This window comes from Trachemys scripta, chromosome 16, assembly GCF_013100865.1.
Source record: "Trachemys scripta elegans isolate TJP31775 chromosome 16, CAS_Tse_1.0, whole genome shotgun sequence".
Classification (NCBI taxonomy): domain Eukaryota; kingdom Metazoa; phylum Chordata; order Testudines; family Emydidae; genus Trachemys; species Trachemys scripta.
The window spans coordinates 19,598,094-19,621,262 of record NC_048313.1 but is presented as its reverse complement, the minus strand read 5'-3'; the positions used below and the strand labels follow the sequence as shown (position 1 = coordinate 19,621,262).

General features: G+C 46.3%; 2 protein-coding genes across 7 annotated transcripts in view; one reads left to right on the top strand and one right to left on the bottom strand.

Annotated features, from left to right (window-relative positions):
• Positions 1-3,892: 3,892 nt before the first annotated feature.
• TMEM106C (transmembrane protein 106C) lies at positions 3,893-12,222 on the top strand. Of its 3 annotated transcripts, none has more exons than XM_034792160.1 (8): positions 3,893-4,008; positions 4,614-4,822; positions 5,499-5,562; positions 6,751-6,910; positions 6,998-7,138; positions 8,616-8,665; positions 8,997-9,050; positions 10,372-12,222. In XM_034792160.1, exons 2-8 carry the CDS (start codon positions 4,642-4,644, stop codon positions 10,532-10,534), a joined length of 813 nt encoding a protein of 270 aa, XP_034648051.1. In that variant the 5' UTR covers positions 3,893-4,008; positions 4,614-4,641; the 3' UTR covers positions 10,535-12,222. The 3 variants fall into 3 exon arrangements, with proteins under 3 accessions (XP_034648051.1, XP_034648052.1, XP_034648050.1); XM_034792161.1 differs by having other exon boundaries at positions 3,897-4,024; XM_034792159.1 differs by having other exon boundaries at positions 3,902-4,066.
• Positions 12,223-16,956: 4,734 nt separating this feature from the next.
• Positions 16,957-23,169, bottom strand: part of COL2A1 (collagen type II alpha 1 chain) — a 64,443-nt gene continuing 58,230 nt past the window's right edge. For all 4 annotated transcript variants that reach the window (XM_034792138.1, XM_034792139.1, XM_034792137.1 and 1 more), the window contains 4 exons: positions 21,738-22,026; positions 21,010-21,197; positions 20,220-20,462; positions 16,957-18,490 (listed from right to left, as the gene is read on the bottom strand). In XM_034792138.1, coding sequence (XP_034648029.1) covers positions 18,344-18,490; positions 20,220-20,462; positions 21,010-21,197; positions 21,738-22,026 — 867 coding nt within the window. In that variant the 3' untranslated portion in view covers positions 16,957-18,343. The remainder of the gene's footprint in view (positions 18,491-20,219; positions 20,463-21,009; positions 21,198-21,737; positions 22,027-23,169) is intronic.

The window sequence follows — 23,169 nt, the reverse complement described above, 5'->3', positions numbered from 1 at the left end:
AAACGGGCCCCTGGACCGACCCTTGGGGCACTCCGCTTGATACTGGCTGCCAACTAGACATGGAGCCACTGATCACTACCTGTTGAGCCCGACGATTTAGCCAGCTTTCTATCCACCTTATAGTCCATTCATCCAGCCCATACTTTAACTTGCAGGCAAGAATACTGTGGGAGACCGTATCAAAAGCTTGAAGTGCTTCAGAATTGATTCCTTGAGGACCTGCTCCATGATTTTTCCAGGGACTGAGGTGAGGCTGACTGGCCTGTAGTTTCCCGGATCCCCCTTCTTCCCTTTTTTAAAGATGAGCACTACATTAGCCTTTTTCCAGTCATCCAGGACCTCCGCTGATCACCATGGCTCTGCAATCACACCAGCCAACTCCTTTAGCACCCTCGGATGCAGTGCATCCGACCCCATGGACTTGTGCTTGTCCAGCTTTTCTAAATAGTCCTGAACCACTTCTTTCTCCACAGAGGGCTGGTCACCTCCTCCCCATACTGTGCTGCCCAGTGCAGTAGTCTGGGAGCTGACCTTGTTCATGAAGACAGAGGCAAAAAAAGTATTGAGTACATTAGCTTTTTCCACATCCTCTGTCACTAGGTTGCCTCTCTCATTCAGTAAGGGGCCCACACTTTCCCTGACCTTCTTCTTGTTGCTAACATATCTGTAGAAACCCTTCTTGTTACTCTTAACATCCCTTGCTAGCTGCAACTCCAATTGTGATTTGGCCTTCCTGATTTCACTCCTGCCTGAGTGATATTTTTATACTCCTCCCTGGTCATTTGTCCAAGATTCCACTTCTTGTAAGCTTCTTTTTTGTGTTTAAGATCAGCAAGGATTTCACTGTTAAGACAAGGTGGTCGCCTGCCATATTTACTATTCTTTCTACACATCGGGATGGTTTGTTCCTGCAACCTCAATAAGGATTCTTTAAAATACAGCCAGATCTCCTGGACCCCTTTCCCCCTCATGTTATTCTCCCAGGGGATCCTGCCCATCAGTTCCCTGAGGGAGTCAAAGGGTACGTCTTCACTACCTGCCGTATTGACGGGTAGCAATCGATTTATCCGGGATCGATATATCGCGTCTCGTTAAGACGCGATATATCGATCCCCGAACGCGCTCACCGTCGACTCCGGAACTCCACCAGAGCGAGCGGCGGTAGCGCAGTCGACGGGGGAGCCACGGCCGTCGATCCTGCGCCGTGTGGAACCCAGGTAATTCGATCCAAGATACTTCGACTTCAGCTACGCTATTCGCGTAGCTGAAGTTGCGTATCTTGGATCGATACCCCCCCCCCAGTGTAGACCAACCCTAAGTCTGCTTTTCTGAAGTCCAGGGTCCGTATTCTGCTACTCTCCTTTCTTCCTTTTGTCAGGATCCTGAACTCGACCATCTCATGGTCACTGCCTCCCAGGGGTTCCCATCCACTTTTGCTTCCCCTGCTAATTCTTCTCTGTTTGTGAGCAGCAGGTCAAGAAGAGCTCTGCCCCAGTTGGTTCCTCCAGCACTTGCACTAGGAAATTGTCCCCTACACTTTCCAAAAACTTCCTAGATTGTCTGTGCACACTGTATTGCATAGGTGCCGACTCAATGAGTGCTCCAGGACTGGAGCATCTACGGGGAAAAATTGGTGGGTGCACCCACCGGCAGCCAAGCTCCCCGCCTCAGTTCACCTCACCTCCGCCTCTGCCTCCACCCTTGAGTGCGCTGCGTCCCCGCTTCTCCTCCCAGTCCAATAGGGACTTTGACTTTGGGGAAGGGGTTGGAATGGAGGTGGGGCAGAGGTGGAGTTGGAGCGGGGCCGGGGGCAGATGGAGCATCCACCGGTGCCAGGAGAAGTTGGCGCCTATGCTGGATTGCTGTCCCAGCAGATATCAGGGTGATTGAAATCCCTCATGAGAACCAGGGTCTGGGATCTAGTAACTTCTGTTAGTTGCCTGAAGAAAGGCTCGTCCACCTCATCATATCCCTTAAAATAGTTATAGCCGTATGAAAATTGTGCTTAGACCAGTATTCAATTCCTCATTTCTTAGTCTGCCCACGTATTCACCATTTTTCTCTGGTTTTCTTTACAACATCTATGACGTAAACTGAATTCCCCGCTCACAACTTTTTATGGGCGACTAGAAGCAGAATTGAAAAAGGCCTGTTTCCTGTCCCTGGTTTATTGAAATTACCGATATTAACCTCAAGAGCCACCGCAAAGGCAGGAAAGCATCCTTTCAATCTAGGTTATTGTTGCCACTGTAGCTGCAGTGAGTCAAACTTTGTGCGTTAACTGTGAGTGTGGGCAGAACCAAGAGAGAGTGATGGGAAACGGCTATTACGCAATTCCGCAACCACAGAGTTTGTCAGAAAGTTCAGCACCTGCCACAGAATTGTGCAGCAAAATTTAAGCTTGCATTAAAACAAACAAACATACACCCGCCCCATCAGGCCTGATTCTCCCCAGCCTTTCACCAGGTGCAGTTTTCTATACCTGTGCAAGGTAAGGGTATGTCTACCCTATGAGCCTGTGATACCAAGCTCCACAGTCTAGACACAGGTTACACTACCTCCCCACATGCCGTTGGCCACTCGAAAGCAGTCCTCTTCCATCAACATAGCCGTATCCACACTGGGGTTTTTGTTGGTATATCTATGTCCATCAGGGGTGTGCTGACGTAACTTTTTTGTGTAGACCTAAGTGTAAGGTGTTCTCACCATTTTCTGATTTGGCAGCATTTTACACTCTGCATAGGAATAAACTGCAAAACAGGACTAAGTAGAGCAGCTACTCTGAGGTACAAAAAACAGGGAGAACGGGGATGTTCCGGAGCCCATAAAACAGGGCAACTGGCAGTGCGTATTGGGTAGCCTTGCAGATTTCCCAGGCCACCTACCTCAGGAAAGACATAGTCTTGGGAAAACCTGGGCAGGTGACAACCCTAGGCCAGTCACTTCTGCACTGCCCAAATCAGAACGGTAGCATTTTGCACTGGTGAAATGACTGCACCAGGTACTGATCAACAGAGACTTGGGTCCATAAAAGGTCTCCTTTCATTGCCACCCTGCACCTCCACCAGTCAGCTGCAACATTTAAAATGCCACCAAACCAGAATTTGCACGGGTGTGAATGACTATGTAAGGGATGAGGTCAACAACGAACTGGGGTGGGGGTATAAAGCAGAGGAGGATCAGGCCAGGCTCTCCTGCATCTAGCGAACTCATTATGTTAACCCTGAAACCTAATGATGGTAACATGAACTTGCACTCTGCAACCACTATTACTGGGACAAGTGGGCAGCAGGCAGCTGCAGAGCTGCAACCCAAGCCCCATAAGTGGGGAGGGCCCTTCGCGTCATGGCAACACCCTCACCTCCCACTCGCCAGAGCCCTCTCTGCCACCCAAGCACTGAAACACACCCAGGCTCCCACTGGGCGCATGCGCAGGAAAACCCCAAGGCCACAGGGACGGGACACGTGCTAGCACATGCGCAATGATATGGGCCCTGAAGGGCGTCGTCCCGTTTTGGCGCATGCGCAATGAGAGCAGGCCACGCTGAAGCGCAAGCGTACTGAGGGGCGGCCCACAATTTGTTTATTAAGGGCGGAGTCTTCTATACGTGTGTCTCCCGGCTTCTTGCCCTTGCGCATGCGCACTGGCAAAGATAAACCTGGGCGCGGCTTACCGTCACCGAGGGGAGGAACCTCCTCTGAGCCTCTCCCCCGCTTTTACGGCCTCTTGGCCCCGCCCTTTTGTCACGCGTGCGCAGTGTGGGTTGGGAGGGGTGGAGAAGAACGGGCCGGGTCAATGGGAGGCGGAGTCTTCCCTAGCCCCCCGCCCCTCCTTTTCGCACTCTGTGCTCATGCGCAATGTGGCTACCCCGCCTTGTCCCGGGAGGGGCGGAGCTTCCTTTTCGGCCACGCCCTCCGTTTACCTGCGCACGTCGCGTTCGGAAGCGCCGTCATAGGGCTGCAAACTTGAGCGGGAGCATGCGCAGTGCGGGGAGCGGGCTTGTCGGGGTGAGACTCCCGGCAGGTGCGAAGGGCCGTGCTGGGGGGGGGGAGCCTGAGATAGCGGGTAAGCGGCCTGAGGGGAGGGGGGCGAAGTGGGGCCCTCGTCCCTGCGGGGAGTTGGTGGCCCCAGAGGGAGGAGCTCGGTCCCTGCGGGAAAGGGGTGGGGGGGGGGTGTTGTNTGCTCCCCTCCCCCTGCTGCCGAGCGCGCTGCTCTGCAGCACAGTAAGGGGGCTGGGGGTCAGAGAAGCAGCAGGGAGGTTCTGGGGGGGGGGGCGGCCGGGGGGGGGGGGGGGGGGGGGGGGGGGGTGGGGGGCGTGGGTGTGGGGGGTGTACCTCTCTTGAAAGGGAGGGGGCGTTATTTCTCTGGGATGAGTGGGGTGGAATGAGGCCACTGTGGGGGGAGTGCAGGTGGAGGAGGCATTTTTTGCAGAAGGGGGTGTTTAAGGAGGGTTTTGTCCCTTGGTGTGGCTAGGGGAGGGAATAAAAGCGGAGAGGTATCCCTCCTGGATGAAGAGCAGCTTGTCCCTCGGTGAAGGAGGGAGGGGATCAGACAGGCAGGTCTGGAAATCCTCTCTGATCACGAGCTGTGCTCGTCTCAACTTTCATTTTAGGACATCCAGCAACTCTTCATCTGTTGCCATGGGGTGTCTGTTCTCTCTCGGGAGTAATGTGTCTTCCCGGCAGAGAAGAGAGAATGATGACGACTTGCTAGACAGCAGAGATCGTGAGGAAGACATTGCCAAGTTTCCATATGTTGAGTTCACAGGTCGGGACAGCATCACCTGCCCAACTTGCCAAGGCACTGGCTGTATTCCCACAGGTGAACCTATCTGTATTGAAACTTAAATCCCAAAGCATTTTACACATGCGCTAGAAACCTTCTTTATTTAGGTAAAACTCTTATTCATCTCAGGATCTGGTTCAAAATTTCCCTCTTTGATTTCCAAATCTCTTCTGAAGTGTACTTGGCTGCCCTTGTTTCTCTTTCTGCTACTGTTTTAGTTTGTCCTGTTGTATAGAAAAAGTTATTGATTTAACTTTTTGTGTAGAAAAAAGTGTGCATTGAATTAGGTTTGTATTCATCCCATATTTCCTTACAAGTTCCCTCTTCAAAGCCTGGTCACTTCCCAAGACCAAAGCTCCTAAATAGTGTTTGAGAATCTTAAGGCACTGGACTAAGAAGAAAAGGTTTCTTGGGCTAGATAGTCTCATCGTGGGGCCATCTGTCCCATGGTGTTCTTTAACTGTTAAGGCAAGGAAGCAATGAGACTGTTTATCCAAACCTAGCCTACAGGTAACAGTGATATTTGTATTGTCTGCTACAGCCTAGAAAAGAATGTTCCTTCTCATGTTAAGGGAGCACAGTATTAAAGTGCATACCTAGAAACCCTTGGCAGCTTTTAGTCATTTCCAGTGCTCTCAGTTTTAGGGAGCTTAGTGCATAGTGACCTTGAAAATGGGTGGAATTGACAAAGCTTTTTCCTTTTGTCTTCTAGAGCAGGTAAATGAGTTGGTGGCACTAATACCATACAGTGACCAGAGGCTCCGTCCCCAGAGAACGTAAGTTCAGAGTAAAAGAGTCTAATGCATGGCCGCTAATCTTTCTCATGAAGAATAAATGTGTGTGCTCCTCATTTGGTGACTGGTTGTGCTGCCACAACTAAATATTGCACTGACTCTGTTTCCTTCTGTGCTGCCTTCCATACTTTTGTTTAATCTAAGATAATGCCATCAAACACTTCTTTAGCTGTAACTAAATGTTTCCCATTAACTCCCACTCTTGGGGTGTGCATGAAAACCCAATGCCTAGTCCACTTCATTCCTTTTACAATCTTAAAAGAAGATGGCTTATCAGCATCAGAAGCACCAGACTGAAAACATTAAAGGGGGGGGGGGGATGACTCTGAGAGTGCCATGTTTACATTTTTTGGTACACTCAATCCCTTTTTTGTAAAATGCCTCAGTTTAAAGAGCCTCTAGTTCTTTATTTGAGCCGTTTAGACACATTATCCAATGTAATCTTATTCGTGTAAGAGTAGCACTTATTATTTGTGATCTGTTTCTCCAGGGAAGCTCAGGTGCATTGTCTGATAGCTGGAAGAATGGTTTATGAATAGCACTTGACATTTTTCCAGGGAATCCTTTGTTCTTTCATTCCTTTTTCTTCTCCTGGTTTTTAGAGTTTCTCTGTACTGCTGGAACTTCATTAGTAACAGCTGGTGATCTAGTCTCTCATTGTATGGGAGGAAACAGTGCCCATTGGATTTAAACAAACAAGCCAGGACTTGATGAGAGAGAGGTTGGCCCAATGGTTTGGGCACTAACCTAGGACTTGGTAGGACTGAGTTCATTTCCCTGCTCTGCCACATACTTCCTGTTTGACTTCAGGCATGTCACTTAGCATCTCTGCGCCTTGGTTCTCCACATGGAAATGATAGCCCTGTGCTATTTTACATCTTATAGGGGTGCTGTGAGGATAAATACATTAAAGATTGTGAGGTGCTCTGATGCCCCAGTTATGGGGACCATACAAGTAGCTCAGATCTGTGGTTTCCTCATGGCTGCTCCAGAGACTTACTGGTTTACTGAGTCCCTCTGTGTCTTGGTTCATGCATATGTAAAATGGGGATAATATGCTTCCTACTTTCCACGGAGCCTTTAACATCAGTTCATGTTTGTAAATTGAGCCTCTCCAGTCACAAGTGCAGTATTAGGGCAAAGTAGGTAAAATGTTCATGTCTGTTGCAGGAAGCTCTATGTGCTGCTGTCTGTGCTGCTCTGCCTTCTGATATCAGGGCTGGTGATTTTCTTCCTGTTTCCACACTCGGTCCTTGTGGATGATGAGGGCATCAAAGGGGTTCAAGTTTGGTTCGACCAGAAAAACTCCATTGTCATTCTTGCCATCACGGTAAAGCTCTGTCTAATCCTTTGAGTGAGTTTGCTGCTGGATTCTGGAGGACTTGGCTTCTGATGTCTTCTCTCTTTCTTGATACAGACCACCCTGAGGATCAGAAACTCCAATTTCTATTCGGTTGCAGTAGCCAGCCTAGCCAGCCAGGTGCAGTACATGAACACTGTGGTTGGAAGCCAACAGATTACCAATGTGTCCCGCATCCAGCCGCTGAGCGACAAACTGGTATTACAGCCTTTCTTGAGTATGAACTGGGGCTTAAGCTGTAGAGCGTATTGAACCATCCCCTACTGTTGGTGATACTGGCCTTTGGAAGTGACCCACAGCCAAATGGCTCCACCTGAAAAAGTTAGATGACTTATGGCTGAGGCTCCTGTGCTAATGAGCGGGACCTTCTGCACAGAGAGAGACACCCTCCCTTCTTCCTCTCCTCCCAGCTTGTGCACTAACCAGATGGGACCCACAGCTACATTAAAATGCAAGTTACTGTGTTTAGCCACACAAGGAACTGGTCAGAGATGTGAAGCCTCACTGGTGATGTCACAGTGAGGCTTCACATCTCTGACCAGTTCCTTGTGTGGCTAAACACAGCCTGTACTGGAAATGGAGAACTGGGGTGAGACCAAACAAGAATAAAGATGTTGGGGCTGACAGGAAAAGAACAAATCTAGCATCCTCTCCCTCCCCGTCCCATTCCCCCTTGCCCCTCAAAAAAGACAGGACGAGTTAATAGGAATGAAGGGTCTACTACATATATTGGTGAAAGAAGAAAATGCTGGATAGACACTGGGGAAGTTGATGGTTTTAATGACTGAACTTTGAACTGTTTTATAAAAGTTAACCAAGTAAGTTGGATGAGACAAGGTGAGTCTGGACAGTTTAGTCAAGAAGTAACTGGTAAAGCGATAATACTAAAAACTACAAGTCTTAGTGCTTGCCAAGTGATATGGCAATGTTCTCCCCTCCCCCCCCCCCCCCCCCCCCCCCCAAAAAAAAAAAAAAAAAACCAACCCAACCCGATCCAGCTTTTGGGACCACTATAAAGAAGTGTTATGCCAAGGTAATCTCCTTCTGTTCAGCTCTGGCAAGGCTGCATCTGGAATGTATTGTTGGGTTCCAGGGAAAAGATGCTTATAAACTGGAGAAATCCAAACAACAGAAATGCTTCTGGGGTGAAAGGGGCTGACTTGGGAAGAAGGATTAAAAGAAACTGGTTTAAGTGTCACTCATGGTGTGTTGGTTGACAAATATCTGAATGCTGTGAATGGCTAGAAGAGGGAGAAATTTGTCTAAAGAGGTCAAATTAGAGTATAACTAGAAGTAATAGGATGAAACTAAACACGGGAGAATCTAGGCTAGAAGGAGAACCTTCCTGACACTGAGATGTAGTCTTTAACCTTCATCTACAGCACAGCTATAACCAAGTCAAGAGACTCAGTTTACAGCATTGTTGGGTGACATGACAAATTTCAACTGTGGTATTACTCTGTTTCCTAACTCGGTGATAGTTGTGTGGATTAGGCTTTGAATGGTGAAATAGATGCAAAGAGACTAGAGTCTTTTATAGCTGGACTGGACAAAGCACTGGAGAACGTATTGTAGGGAATAACCTGACTTGGTTTAATACTGAAGGTCACTTGCATCTCTTAACTTCTGATTCATGATACTATTTGCTGAACATGTCTTCTCTTGTCCTTTTCAGGTGAATTTCACTGTGAAATCAGAGATGGGTGGACCTTTCTCCTATGTGTAGTAAGGATTATTTATTATTTATCTCTACATTTCATGTGAAGAATCTGCTTAAATTGGATATCACTGAGTAAACAGATTTGACTCCTACAGCTTTATTTAAAGAGTCCTTGTTGGTCAAAAATATCAGACCCGACAGGTCCTCTGTGCCACACTTTTCAAATATTAAAAAAATTGTTAAATGTTCTGGACAGTTCAGCCAGAGCAGCCCCAAAGCAAAAAGGGAGTTCCAGGATGCCCAAGAAATTTTAAAATGCCTTTCTAAAGTTTGTTATGGATCAAACTCTGTTTTAGTCTTTCTTCCAACATGTTTCTCTGTGTTGGTCTCTTACAGTTTCTTTTGCACATTACCCAAGGTCAAGGTGCATAACATAGTGATCTTCATGAGGTATGTAATTCTTCTTATGCTCTACTGCACTGGAAATGGAATTGCAGTGACAAAACTACAGCCTTACTTAGACTTGAGTTCCTTCTCTTCTGCTGACACATTGGGCAGTCCAGTTCCTTCATTGATTGTGATCGCTTGCTAGTTGTGGTACTTCTTTCCAGATGTGCAGATTTGGTCATCAGGATTTGATGTCTTGAGATATCTGCTTCCTTTTGGCTTTCACTGAGATCTGTCATACTTGCATTTTGAGCTTCATTTGCACCTACCATTTTCAAGTTTTGGTTTAACTGGACTCTTTCTGTTGCAGTAAGATTTTACCTTAGTGGGTCACAAACCCAACAGCAGAACCTTCCTCTTTAATCCGGGTTTGGGACTAGCACTGTTGCTAACAGTGTGAGAGTTAAACCTGTAGCACTGCATACCAATTCCTTCTGGGAAGCATCCCAAGCTAGTTCCATGTGTCTGGAGGTCTGGCCAGCTGCTAGGAGATATGGCTGTGTAAAGTGTGGGTCACCCTCTGTAGGAGAGGACAGTTGATGGAAGAACCGGGCGGGGGATGGCAAAGCAGGTGATGGTTGTATCAGAAGAAACTTTCAGTATCTATCCTACAGATTCCTAGCGCTGTGATCTAGGGGCCTAATCTCTAGCTCTGTTTTCATGAGTATTCTGATTGACTGCAGTAGGGCTAGCCAGGCGAATAAGGGCCGCAGAGACAAGCCCTGGCTGCAGGCAAAGAAAAGCTGTGTAATGTGGAAGTTGGGTGGGCCTTTGATTATTAAAGGGGCATATTTTCTCCTCTATTCCATTAGCAGCAGAGGGGAGGGCTATATGTGCCTATTCCTTGTGCCTTCTGTATAGCAGTGATTCCCATGTCAGTGTCCGCTTTTGGCATGGGAAGTTTGATTCCACTTCTAACTAGGGCACAGTCAGATGTGGATTGCTGCTTCTCTTTAAGAGTATGGTGAGTGTATTGCAGCAGGCTGCTGGCCCCAACAGCTGTGAAGAATGCAGAACAGTTAACGCTTAGTTGCATAAGTGTGAACATCTGATATGCACCTAAGCAAATTCTGATAAAGAAAAATGTCCCACAAACTAACAAACCTCCTTTATCTTGGTACCTCTATACCACAGTGATAAGTGCTGTATAAATGCCCAAGATTGTCAGCAGTTTTTGAGGGGAAGGAGATGACTAAAAAGCAGAGCCACTCCTATTGCTGTCTGATATTTTCATAATCTCTTCCCAGATTAGTGTCTTTACATTTAATAAGCCAATTAAATATTACTTGTCCTATCTGAGCTGAACTGAATCTCTCTCTTCCAGAACATCAGTGAAAATCTCATACATCGGCCATGTGACTCAGAGCTCCTTGGAAACGTATCACTATGTAGATTGTGGCGCTAATTCCACAGCGGTCCAGGACCCTCGGCCTGTGTCCACCCCACCTACTCTAGATAGTGTAACCAAAGAGAGGACGATACTCTGAAGACACCTGAGTCAACTAATACTTCTCTTGGGGAAGTGATCATGCAGACTGACTTTTATTATGAATTATGTACCTGTAGGCAGGATCACAAGGTGGAATGGAATAGAGAGCTCATTGATGTCCTTGGAGAAACTTGGAGTGAACAGGAGGTGTTTGAAATCACGTGGCACTTCACGTTAATGCATATGCAACTTGGCTGCACCGCTTACCTTTTGGGCAGTGATTTGAGAGCATGTCCACTTGTGATCCAATCTGATCCTCCCCAAAACATGCTGAGTTCCCACCCACTTATAACTTGACATCGATCTGGTATTTAGCTGCTGCAATGAATTTCTTAGAATTGAACCCAGAAGAAATCAAGTAACTGTTTTAAATATATCTTTCAATGGAAAGACTCCATGAAATTCAAAGAAGGCTTCAGACTCTCTCATTGCCTTGGGATAAATGCTGGGATTGAATTTGGCTGCTGTTTGGTGGGCTCTGCTCTATTTTTTTGGTCCTTTCCAGACAAACATGCTGTTTCGGTGAAACTTTTTGCCCCTTGTTCTGCTCAGTGACAGCACACCATTAAAATATGTTATGGCATTTTGTTAGTAGGATTTCTACGCATAGTCATTCCAGGAGAGATTGGCACTTATATTTATTGTCTGTAGATGGAACTTGTGACCGATGCTGGAAGGGGAAATAATTGGAGCTAACCAGCATATGTTCCATTTGAGGTGGTGGTTTGCTTACTGACTAAGTTATCTGAGGGTGTCCCTCTACAGTGTATCAAATCCCTATTGTCTTAGTGATGGCTGTGTTTCAGTAGGTTCACCGCTCCAATGGAGTCGTACTGATTTCCTTGTATGGACCATATAGCTCTTGGGCCTTTTTCCTTCATGCAGTGTTTTGAAGCTACTGCTCTAGGTATATGTTGTAATTAAAGTTCTTGGGTGTCACTGAAGCTAGGGAACCTGTCACCGAGCAGTTTGATCTGTGTACTTGCTGCTTTCTTTTAGCAGGAAAACTTTTTGTACCAGTTTGTAAGGGCCAGTATTTTAGAATAGCATTTTTGTACTTCTGTATATTTTCGCTAAAGGAAGGGATTTAGAGATTACATATGCAGTATCCTTGTGTAGTTTTTTCCAGACATCGGCTCCCTTTTACATGGGGATTTGGCTGAGTGCAGACTTGAGCTGATTTCACTTAAGTTAATGAGAGTTGCCTGTCTCAAATGCTCATTTTAGTGATGCAGTTTATATCTTAGGATGTATAATAGCCAGTTAACCCTGGTACAGAAGGCCAAGCACAAGGTATTTTAGTTTTAAATTTCTCACTTCAAATGATTCTGTAGGCTGCTTCTGAGCCAGACTCCTGCACATCATGATTTCAGGGCTCTGAAATTCACTGTAATTCAACTCAGCTTCCCCATTTCTTTTGGGCTAAATCAACTGGCATCTTTCTCTATCTTGCTTTAGAGGAAATAGCTATGCTAGTGGGGAGGAAAAACCAAACAGTCAAACTCTGAAAAAGAAACTGATATCTAAAATGTTTCATTGAAGAGAGCTTGTTTGTTGTTGGTGTGAAGTAGAAAATGAACCTTATTTTAAGAAAACGTTACTATTGTATAGAATTGCACTTTACTGGCAGAATTTCTAGAGCTGAATCTTGCTAGACAAATAAAACCCGAGATTATTTACCACTAAGTGTCATTTGAATGGAGTAGTCCCTGGCTTTTTTCAACTCCTGCATTTCTGCCCTGGACTTCGAATACTTTATACCGCAACTGGCCTGATGCACTGGCCTAATCGACTTCTTAGCTGGCTAATCTATGTATTACTACTGTAATAATACAAGTATTGCAAATTGATATCTGGTGTCCCTAATCATGGGTCAGTGCCCCAGCATGCCAGGACCTGTACAAACACACACAGAGGGCTTAAGCCAATCTCTAACTCCTCAAGGTGAGGTGAGGTTGATGTGGGATAGCCTGCCCTCAACATCTGCCTACGTTGGTGTTCTTGCACCTGTCTCTGAAGCATCTAGTGCTGGCCCTTGCCAGAGACAGGATACTGGACTAGATGGACCTTGGCTCTGAGCCAGTGCGGGAGTTCCTGTGTCCATATAGAGATGGTCTCTGCGTCAAAGAGTTTGCAGTAGAAGTACTCTAGCATCAGACGTTTTTCTCCTGGATAACATATCCCTTTTAATCTGCATTTTGTCCTGTTTTTCTTTATGGATCTTTCCAAATGTACTAATGTGTTCTGTCCCCTGTGAATTGGTGAATGTTAGAGCCCAAACCCTGAACTTCTTCAGAGAACCATCTAAAGTACTCAGTGCAGCAGTGTAAAAGCATTAACTAAAATATCGCCCATTCTGGGCCTGCATGGCCCAGAGTGCACTATACCCTGCAGATCAGCTGTTAGGATAATCCATTCCTGTCACCCACATCTTGTCATTGGAAGGCACCTCCCAGCTGCAGCAGCCGTCTTTCTAGGCCTCCCCTTACCACAGGGATATTTCAGATGTTGTGTGCTCTGAAGGGGGCAATGCATTCTGTGACTCACAGTTAAGTGTGCTTAATTTGTAATGAAAGAAATGCAAGGGCTCAAGCAATTTTTTTTGTTTGTGTGTTTACTTTCCTGACTGACAGGGCAAGCCCAGAGGTGCCAGGGCTCAACCCTGGCAAACCCCTGCGCAAATCTTAATTTATGTCTAATAATTAGGACTGTCAGTCGCAGTTAACTCAAAAAATTAATCGTGATTAATCACACTGTTATACAATAGAATACCAATTGAAACTTACTGAATATTTTTGGATGGTTTTTCTACATTTTCAATATTGATTTCTATTACAAATATATGCACTGTAAAAATTATAAAAGAAATGGTATTTTTCAATTTACCTCATACAAGTACTGAAGTGCAATCTCTTTATCGTGAAAGTGTAACTTAAAAATGCAGATTTTTTTTTTTTGGTTACATAACTGCACTCGAAAAGAAAACAGTATAAAACTTTAGAGCATACAAGTCCACTCAGTCCTACCTTATTCTGCCAATCGCTAAGACAAGGTTGGTTACAATTTGTAGGAGATAATGTTGCCTGCTTCTTGTTTACAATGTCACCTGAAAGTGAGAACAGGCGTTCACATGGCACTTTTAGCTGGGGGTACAAACTATTTACACGCCAGATATGCTAAACATTCATGCTTCGGCCACCATTCCACAGGACATGCGTCCATGCTGATGATGCTTGTTTAAAAAAAGCAAATTCAATTTGTGACTGACCTTCTCCTTGGGGGGAGAATTGTATGTCTCCTGCTCTGTTTTACCCACGTGCTGCATATATTTCATGTTATAGCAGTCTCTGCTGATGACCCAGCACATTTGTTTTAAGAACACTGACTGCAGATCTGACAAAATGCAAAGGTGGTACCAATGTGAGATTTCTAAAAATAGCTACAGCACTCGACCCAAGGTTTAAGAATCTGAAGCCTCGTCCAAAATCTGAGCGGGATGAGGGGTCGAGCATGCTTTTAGGAGTCTTAAAAGGGCAACACTGATGCGGAAACTGCCGGGGGGGGGGGGAATGAACCTTCTGCTGGTGGCGTCTGACTCTGGTGATGAAAATGTACAGACTGACGCATGCTCTGCTTTGGATCGTTATCAAGCAGAACCAATTATCAGCATGGAAGCATGTTCGCTGGAATGGTGGTTGAAGCATGAAGGGACATATGAATCTTGCAACGCCGGCTACAACAGTACCATGCGCACACCTGTTCTCGCTTTCAGGTGACATTGTAAACAAGAAGCGGGCAGCAGTATCTCCTGCAAATTGTAACCAACGTTGTTTGAGTGATTGGCTGACCAAGAAGTAGAAGTGAGTGGACTTGTAGACTCTAAAGTTTTACAGTGTTTTATTTTTTGAATGCAGTTTTTTTGTACATAATTCTACATTTGTAAGTTCAAATTTCATGATAGAGATCTAGGAGGTGAATTGAAAAATATTTGTTAACAGTGCAAATATTTGTAATAAAAAAATAGTGAGCACTGTACACTTTGGGGTGTTGTAATTGAAATTAATATATTTGAAAATGTAGTAAACATCCAAAAATATTTAAAATAAATGGTATTCTATTGTTCAACAGGGCTTGACAGCCCTACTAAAAATCGTAACATATGGTTAGGTTATGATCTAACACCAGTTCCCTCTTCCCAGCTGACTAACTCTCTATCCCAAACCCATGTTACACCTTCCAGCTACAATCACATTCTTTTTTTCCTCACGACCCCCATGGAGGCAAGCCAATAATTTTCACCCATTCTCAGGTGTGTGTCTACTTGACCCTCGTGGTATTGAGGAGTGCCAGTTCTTCCAGGAAATTGCGGTCCTGAATTTTTGGGAGGCATTTCTTTCTTTGAGCAGAACCAGTGGTTACAGACCATGCACGTGTGCAAGGCTTGAACCAGCACCCTGAAATAAGCTCTGTTGTTCGTTTTTATTCAGTTTGTGTGTCTCAGAATCAAAAGAACAAGGAAATTGAATGGGGAAAAAAGCCCTAATTGTGAATTCAGCATAACACTTACATATTTGAATCTTCATGTATCAGGAAATTCCAAAGTTAAGGATGATTTTAGCACTATCAACTTGCCCCCATGTTGGGGTCATTTAGGCTGATAAATGCCTATGGCCTGGGCTGAATTTTTCTCTCACTGAGTGTTAAAAACCACAAGAGTTAGCATCATGAGTATTTTTCTTCAAGTACCAATTGGGCTTCAAATTAATAAGACTAGCTTAAGCCCTGAGATCTTTTAAAAACTGGGTTCTTTTTATTTGCCTTTCGTTTTCCAAACGGGGGGTTCAGCCTTTAAATCAACATGGGGACTACTTCATAGACCTGGGTTCTTTTCCTAGCTGTGCCCTATGCCTGCTGGGAGACCTTGGGCAAGTCAGGTACCCTTTGTGCCTCTTCACCCTCATTTTTATGGATGCAGAAAGATGCTGACCTCCTTTATGTGGGGAGGGATAGCTCAGTGGTTTGAGCATTGGCCTGCTAAACCCAGGGTTGTGAGTTCAATCCTTGAGGGGCCATTAAGGGAATTGGGGTAAAAATCTGTCTGGGGATTGGTCCTGCTTTGAGCAGGAGGTTGGACTAGATTACCTCCTGAGGTCCCTTCCAACTCTGATTCTATGAAGTTTGTAAAGCACTGTGAGATCTACTGATGAAAAGTGCTGAATAGGATACATCACCTGGGATTGGTTGGTGTAGCATTACCTAGAATCTAGCTGCAGGCTTGCCTATGATGCCAACATTAGAGGATAGCAGCAGCCCTTATAGAACCCATGCTAATCAAGGATGGCTCTGTCCTCCTCTAGGGGTAACCCATGTATAGAGGTTTATGACACTGCTAGAGCTCTTTAACTCAGAGGCTTGTGGCTCAGAGCCAGTGCTCACGGCTTCAGTCATTGCTAACAACCCATGTGAGGACATTTTATTACACTTACTGGTTTCACTGGGAGCTGTTGCCCTTGGTTTTTGTCTGGCTGTGCATATGCACCTCACTTGATGCCTTCAAACACATTGTAACCAGCGTTTGTAAGTGTTGTACAGAGGGCTGCTGGGTAGTGGTTTCCAGCATGGACCTGTGGCTGAGTTATGAGTCCACATTAGAAGCACTTGGCATTTTAAAGTCTCTCTTTAAAATATATATAACTTTTAAATCTTCCAAGCTGGCTGTTTTTAATTAATTTCTTGTGACAACAAATTAAGGCTCTGATCCTGCAAGGATGTATTCATATATTTAACTTGACACAGGAATAGCTCTATTAACAGCTGTGCAGTATCACCCCAAATGTTCAACAAGCGTGAGTCTGGGCTCAAAAAATCATGGGACTTAATAAACAAATTTGGAGGTTTTTATTTGCCTTCTGATTTTTGAGCCTTTTGGTTTAATTTCAAGTTCTTTTCTACAACAGTGTTCTATGCAGTTTAAAAAAAAAAACAAAAAAAAAAACTGAGTCTTACATAATCACTGGAGTCCAGGAGCTGGGGCTTTAAGAAAAAATAAAAAAATTCATTAGACTTGTGGTTAAAATCATGTGCAGGGGCAACACAATGATGCAGGATGGTTAAGCACAGTTGTAAAGCTGTGCGGGATGAGTAGATGTATTTGTTTGGGGGGGCAGGGGGGATTTCAGCTACAGAGATTTTTCTTCCAATTAGCTTCCAATTTTTTGGAAGGAAGCTTGTTTTAATTAAATCATGAAATGAGAGCCATTTTAGTTAAATATTTTTAATTAAAATTTTTTATTTGTGTTGTTTTGGTTTGTCATGAAAGATCCCAGATCAGATAAAACATTATTTAACAAAGATTACAGCATCGGGCAGCAATTAATACAAATAAAAACAAATTCAACACCGGTGTCTTTATTATTATTATTTTTTTTTAATAGGAAAAGCATTCTATCTTTAGTGTGGAAAAATAAGGGAGTGGAGTGGGGAGATGGGCTGAGAAAGACAGGAGAACAGAGTTGTTTCACAAGCGGTGTGTGTGAACTCTCTACCACACTTCAGATGGGTCTTGTAAAATATATTTTTTTAAAAAAAAGTCTATTTTACATATATAAAGTAGTACATATTCCTTGGTTGGTTTGTTCCAGTCTTCATGTCACCAAAGGGTCATCTGAAAGCAAGGCACTCTCAGAGAGGGGGTGGGGTAGAATTAGCAAGCAGTTTCGGGGGTCAATCCACATGCTTAGTTTTGGAAATAAACGTTAGAAGAAACTTTAACTAGCTAGCGCCCAAGTCCTTATTACGGCAAATGTTTTCATGTATATCCCATTCACTTGACGTCTACTGCAATACCAAATGTGTAAGATTTAAGGAAGATGTAACGCAACATGTCAGATCAAACTTGAGAGCTGCTTTTGGCCTCCCTGGGCCATGACTGGGTTCCCCCGCCTTTCTTTAAATATTCCCACTAAACCTGCCACAGACGAGAGGGAGCATGTGCCCAGAAGTCCCTTGCTCAGCACCATTACCTTGTAGAATTAGTGATTTCCCTTACAGAAATCTCACGGCTTCTGTGTTGTCTGCTCCTGTGATCAGTTTCAAGATTTTTTTTTTTTCCTTTTTAATTTTTTTTTATTTTTTTATTTTTTTTTTTGTATGAGGTAGCTTAAAACCAGGGAAGTTTGAGATTGGACCCTGAAACTTCCTTTATCTTGGTTTGGGGGGAGGGGAGGGGAGGGGAAGTTAACAAACCGAGACAGGGATGAAGGGAAAGCGTTAGAATGCTGGAACTTTCTACGGATAGAGACAAAAAATAAAACCTCAGATCAACTTGTACTTTCCAACAAAGTTTTTTTTTATATCAATTGATGTTAAAAAATACAGACTTGTTTTACAATAATAGCACCATTTTTGTTGTATTATACACAGTACTCCTGCTGATGGTTTACACTGGGGGGGAGAAGGATTGGTTACTTAGGACATCCATTTTGTAAGGAGGGGCCTTCACACCTGCCAGTTAGATTCCCACCTCCGTCTGACCCAACAAGAGGTCTTACAGGAAGACAATAAATAAATAACACTGTGATTTTATTTCACGGTCTGCCCAGTGATGGCTTTAGAAATAGACAATAGTCCAAAATGTAAGCGTGTGGATGTATGGCAATTGGGGGATTGAGTCACCCATTCAGTGCAGAAGTCATACAAGTGATTGGAAAGTACTCAGGTCCTTGGGGTGGGTGGGGGGGTTGGTTTGTTTTGGGTTTTATTAATGGAATTGGACTGGATTTTTTAAAAAAATGTTTTTTTTTTCTTTTTACAAAAAGCAGACTGGCCCAATGTCAACGCCAAACTCCTGATCGGCTCCACCAATGTCCATAGGTGCAACATCAATGATGGGCAGGCGCGAGGTCTTCTGTGATCGGTATTCAATGACTGTTTTGCCCCATTTGCCAGTGTGTTTCTGGGGAGAGAAAGAATGAGACCAGGGATTACTAGATGCTGCAAATGCCATCAAAACTGGCCTCTTTGAAGAACCGATTCCCAGTTTGGGCTGGTTAGAATTTCACACCTGTGTTCTCAGGGGATGCCTACGCTATGGGGACTATCACCACGCCAGCATAACCCTGTTGTGTAGATTCCTCGATTCCATGGCCAGAAGGGACCATTGTGATCATAGGCACTGACTTCCCCTCTGCCCCGTGGGTGCTCGACCTCCCCTTCCCACGGCCTCGCCCCTGCACTGCCCTCGCTCTGCCCCAATTCTACCCCCTTCCCCAAACTCCCCGCCCTGCCTTTTCCCACCCCAGCCCCACCCCCTCCCTGCCCCCATTCCACCCTCTTCCCCCTAGTCCCCAGCCCGCCTCTTCTCCAACTCCTCCCCCGAGCGCGCCGAGTCCCCACTCCTCCCCCTTCCTCCCGGAAAGTCCAAAGTCCCGCCAAACAGCTGTTAGGCGGCGGGCAGGAAGCACTGGGAGGGAGGAGGAGTAGCGGGGATGTGGCGCACTCGGAAGGGGGGGGAGGAGGCGAGGTGGGGGCGGGAGGAGCTTGGCTGCTGGTGGGTGCGGCGCACCTCCTAATTTTTCCCCGTGGATGCGCCAGCCCTGCAGCACCCACGGAATCGGTGCCTATGATTATAATGATTTGATCAAACCTCCTGTATAACAACACAGGCCCTAGAACTTCCCCCAATGTAATTCCTAGAGCAGATCTTCTAGAAAAACAGCCACTCTTGATTTAACAATTGTCAGTGATGGAGAATCCACCACAACCCTTGGTAAGTTGTTCCAGTGGTTAATTACCGTCACTGTTAAAAAGAGGTTTTATACTCACTACGGGAACAGCGCCTCCCCAGGTGCCAGTAGCTAGGTCGATGGAAGCATTATTCTGATTAGCTAGCTGCATCTACCCCAGGGGCTAGGTCAGCAAAGCTGCGGCATGCAGGAGTGTGGATTTTTCACACCCCAAGTGCGAGAGCTATGTTGACCTGCATTTGAAGTGTAGGCCAGACCTCAGCATGGCACTGGGATAGTGCGAGATGCGCAGGGCTTGACACTCACAAAAGTTCACGGGAATAAACTTCAAGCGGCTTAGTTAAACTGCACTAATATCTGTGTGGACGCTTGGCTTCAGAAGGAATTTGTTTGATCTTAATTCACTGTGGAAGCGAATTACTCCTCCTCTGACCACAGCAATCGACGCTATAAAGGCGATACCGGCATAGCCTCCCGGTGTAGGTCAGTTTACGCTGAGAGGAGGAAGAGTTCTGCCGGTGTAGGGGCACCAGCGCCCTGAACACTGTTAGCTGTGCTGACAGAAGCCCTCTCTGTTGGTGTAGCTATGGCACTAGGGAGTGTTTTTTTCACGCCCTGACTAATGCCAGTATACGTTTTAAGTGTAGACCAGGCCTATTACCCATGCTTCGCAAATGGGGCCCCAATCTCCAAGAAGGGCAATAGGTGCCATGAGGAAGGCCCATGTCAATCTCCCGGAAATTGAGGTGCACAAAATCACTGCTTTTGAAAATGCTGACCACCCAAAAAAAACCCCCCAACCCGTGCCTCAGTTTCCCCATGAAATGGGGCTAATGGCCCCAGCTGACCAACCAGCCTAGCTCATTGTGAGGATTAATTAGCTCATGTCTATAGCGCTGTTATATAAACCCTAAACATCAGTAACTTCCATCAGCTTACCGTGCAGCCATCCACCAAGGCACTGTATGTGAATCTGCTGTTGCCCTCGGCTCTGATCTCGACGTCATTGGATCCCTGTATCAGGATGGCTTTCTTCAGGTTGCCGGAAGCCTCGTCCATGTAGGCAATGCTGTTCTTGCAGTGGTAGGTGATGTTCTGGGAGCCTTCGGTGGACAGGAGGCGCAGGAAGGTCATCTGGATGTTGGCAGTGTTAGGGGCCAGGTTGTCATCTCCATAGCTAAACTGGAAGGAGAGATCGAGATGGTTAGTGAGTCTGGGTAGCAATGGGCCTCGAATGTCAGCTAGGAAGGTACATCAGTGTGTGTGAGACATATTGACTTTTCAGGAACATATCCAGTTTTGTCCAGGTTTTTTTGGGGGGGGAAGGGGGTGGGGGGAAGAGAGTTGAAATTTTGATGAAAATTTCCATTGAGCTTAAATGACATCAACCAGTTTGAGTCTTGAGCCCATATTTTCAACAATGACCAGTAATTCCAGGGGGATTTTGTGGGGCACCCAACTTGAGACATCTTAAAGAAAGCTGATTTTCAGAGGGCGGTTGCTCAGTATTTCTTGAGAATCAGGCCTCTTTGGAGGGGTTTCAAGTGGAGCCCCCTAAAATCACCACTCACTTTGGAAAAATGTAGGTCCTACTAAATAAAATGTGAAGCTGGATATAGAGGTAAAGAAGGGCTCTCCCTTTGAATAGACAATAGATCTCTCATCCCACCCCTAAACTCAACTTCTCCCCCAAGAGAGGCCATTTGAAACATTAACCACGGGCACTTACGTGGAATCCACCATTGATGGTCTCTCCAAACCAGATATGCTTCTTCTCCTTGGTCTTGCTGGTCCACCAGTTCTTCTTGGGAATGCTGGAGGGGTTGGGATAGACGCATGTCTCACCAGTCTCCATGTTACAGAAAACCTTAATGGCATCCAAGGTACAGCCCTGGTTAGGGTCGATCCAGTAGTCACCTGCCATGGCGGAACACACGGGAGGTTGGCGTCTTGATAAAACTAGGACTAATGGGCTTTTTTGGTTTAATTTTGAAACTCAGGAGAGAGGCAGAGGGCTGTGATAGTAGAGGATGGTGCAGGTCAGGAATGAGGTGCATCCACATGAGGTGTTGGAGGGGAGCCCAGGACTGGAATAGCAGGTGGGAAGTGCAGGTGCATTGCAGTGTGCACTGGGAGAGAGACTTATGGGGGAGACCTCCAATGGAAGAGCAAGGGGTGTGTGGGTTGGGACTGAGGGGCATCGGCAGAGCTGTGTGCATGGGAAGCTGAGGGCTGGAATAGCAGGTCAGCAGTGAGGTGCATTGGCAGAGCGGCGGGTGGGGAGGTTTGCACAACCCCCTGTCCATACAATGCCCGAAGGGTCAGTATTGCCGAGGAGGCTGACAGGGAGGGATTCAGAAGCCAAAATGCCTTGGTTCTCCCCTGGCTCTGTGGCCCCTGCAGCACTTGTGCTGCAAGTGCCCGCGCTCAGCACCCGGCTCTGTGCCCGGCACTCACCGCTCTTCCACTCGGGGTGGCAGAGTTTAAGGTCACGGCAGGTCCGGGCTGGGTTCTTCTTGGAGCCCTCGGGGCTGCGGATGCTTTCGATCTGGTTGTTGAGGGATTTCAGAGTGGCGTCGACCTCGACATCATGCTGGCGCAGGTCGCTAGAGGCCTGGTCAGCTCGCATGTAGCGCATAGGGTCAGGGCCTTTCTCAACCTGGCCCAAACCGGCAAAGGCTGACATGTCAATGCCGGGGCCTGGGGGCCCGGGAGGTCCAGGGGGTCCAGGGTTTCCAGGGGGACCCTGCAATGGGAGTGGAAAGAGATGATCCTTGTTTAGAACTCAGAGCCAATCTCCATGTTGCTGCTGTTCCCATTAGCACCTCCCTCTCATCACGTCCCCATGTCCCCCCATGGCACCCAGCAAAGGGGAAGACAAGGCCACGTCGAGCTGATGAATGGATTTACCAGTCTCCCGGCTGCTTCTCTGCTAGGAGATTTAATTGGAAACGACAGCCAGCTGCTGAGGTTAGATTGGGGTGAGGGAGTCACTGTGGGGGTGGACTGAGGTGACAGAGCCACTCGGGGTGGGTCAGGGTAATGGAGCCACTGAGGGAGAGAGATGGTGGGGGAATGGTGTTGCTGGGTGCAGACTGGAGTGACAGAGCCCATTAGGATGATGGAACCAGTCGGAAATAGAGCCGCTTGGGGTGATAGAACTGGGGTGACGGAGTCACTTGGGGCAGATCAGGATGATGGAGCTGCTCAGGGTGGATTGCGGAGATGGAGCTACTTGCGGGAGATTAAGTTGATGGAGCAGGTCAGGGTGATGGAACCACTTTGTGTGGTTTAGGGTGATGGAGAGACAGTACAACTGTCTTCAAGGCATGTAAGGGTCCTGCAGCTGCACTTCACTGGGAAGGCCAAGCCTTCGGTGGCGTATGGGGCTACGGGCTGCCCCATTAGAGGAGAGGTTGGGGCAGGTATTTGTACCTGGTGGTGTGGGCCCCTTTTGTGAGCCTGAAACACCAATTGCACCTCCTCCTCCTCCTCTCTCCACTGTTGAATGCCAGAGCTAACTTTGATTCCATTAGGAGTCTAGTTACAGGCTGCTGAGCTGAATTCACTTTGGGCCAATAGTGCACTAGCACTGGGGCTCCCCTACTACTAGGTGAAATCACTAAGAGCTGAAATCACAAAAGAGCTAAAGTTACTAAGAGCTGAGATCACTGAGTGCTGTGTTAACTAGTGGGGGAGCCTGAAGCTATAAAAATTTTGGGGAGGTTTAGGTTGGATATTAGGAAAAACTTTTTCACTAGGAGGGTGGTGAAGCACTGGAATGGGTTACTTAGGGAGGTGGTGGAATCTCCTTCCTTAGAGGTTTTTAAGGTCAGGCTTGACAAAGCCCTGGCTGGGTTGATTTAGTTGGGAATTGGTTCTGCTTTGA

Coding starts and splice junctions, on each gene's coding strand:
- TMEM106C (XM_034792160.1), top strand. CDS start 4,642: ATGGGGTGTCTGTTCTCTCTCGGGAGTAATGTGTCTTCCCGGCAGAGA. Junction 5,563..6,750: donor AGGCTCCGTCCCCAGAGAAC/GTAAGTTCAGAG, acceptor TGTCTGTTGCAG/GAAGCTCTATGTGCTGCTGT. Junction 7,139..8,615: donor AGCCGCTGAGCGACAAACTG/GTATTACAGCCT, acceptor TGTCCTTTTCAG/GTGAATTTCACTGTGAAATC.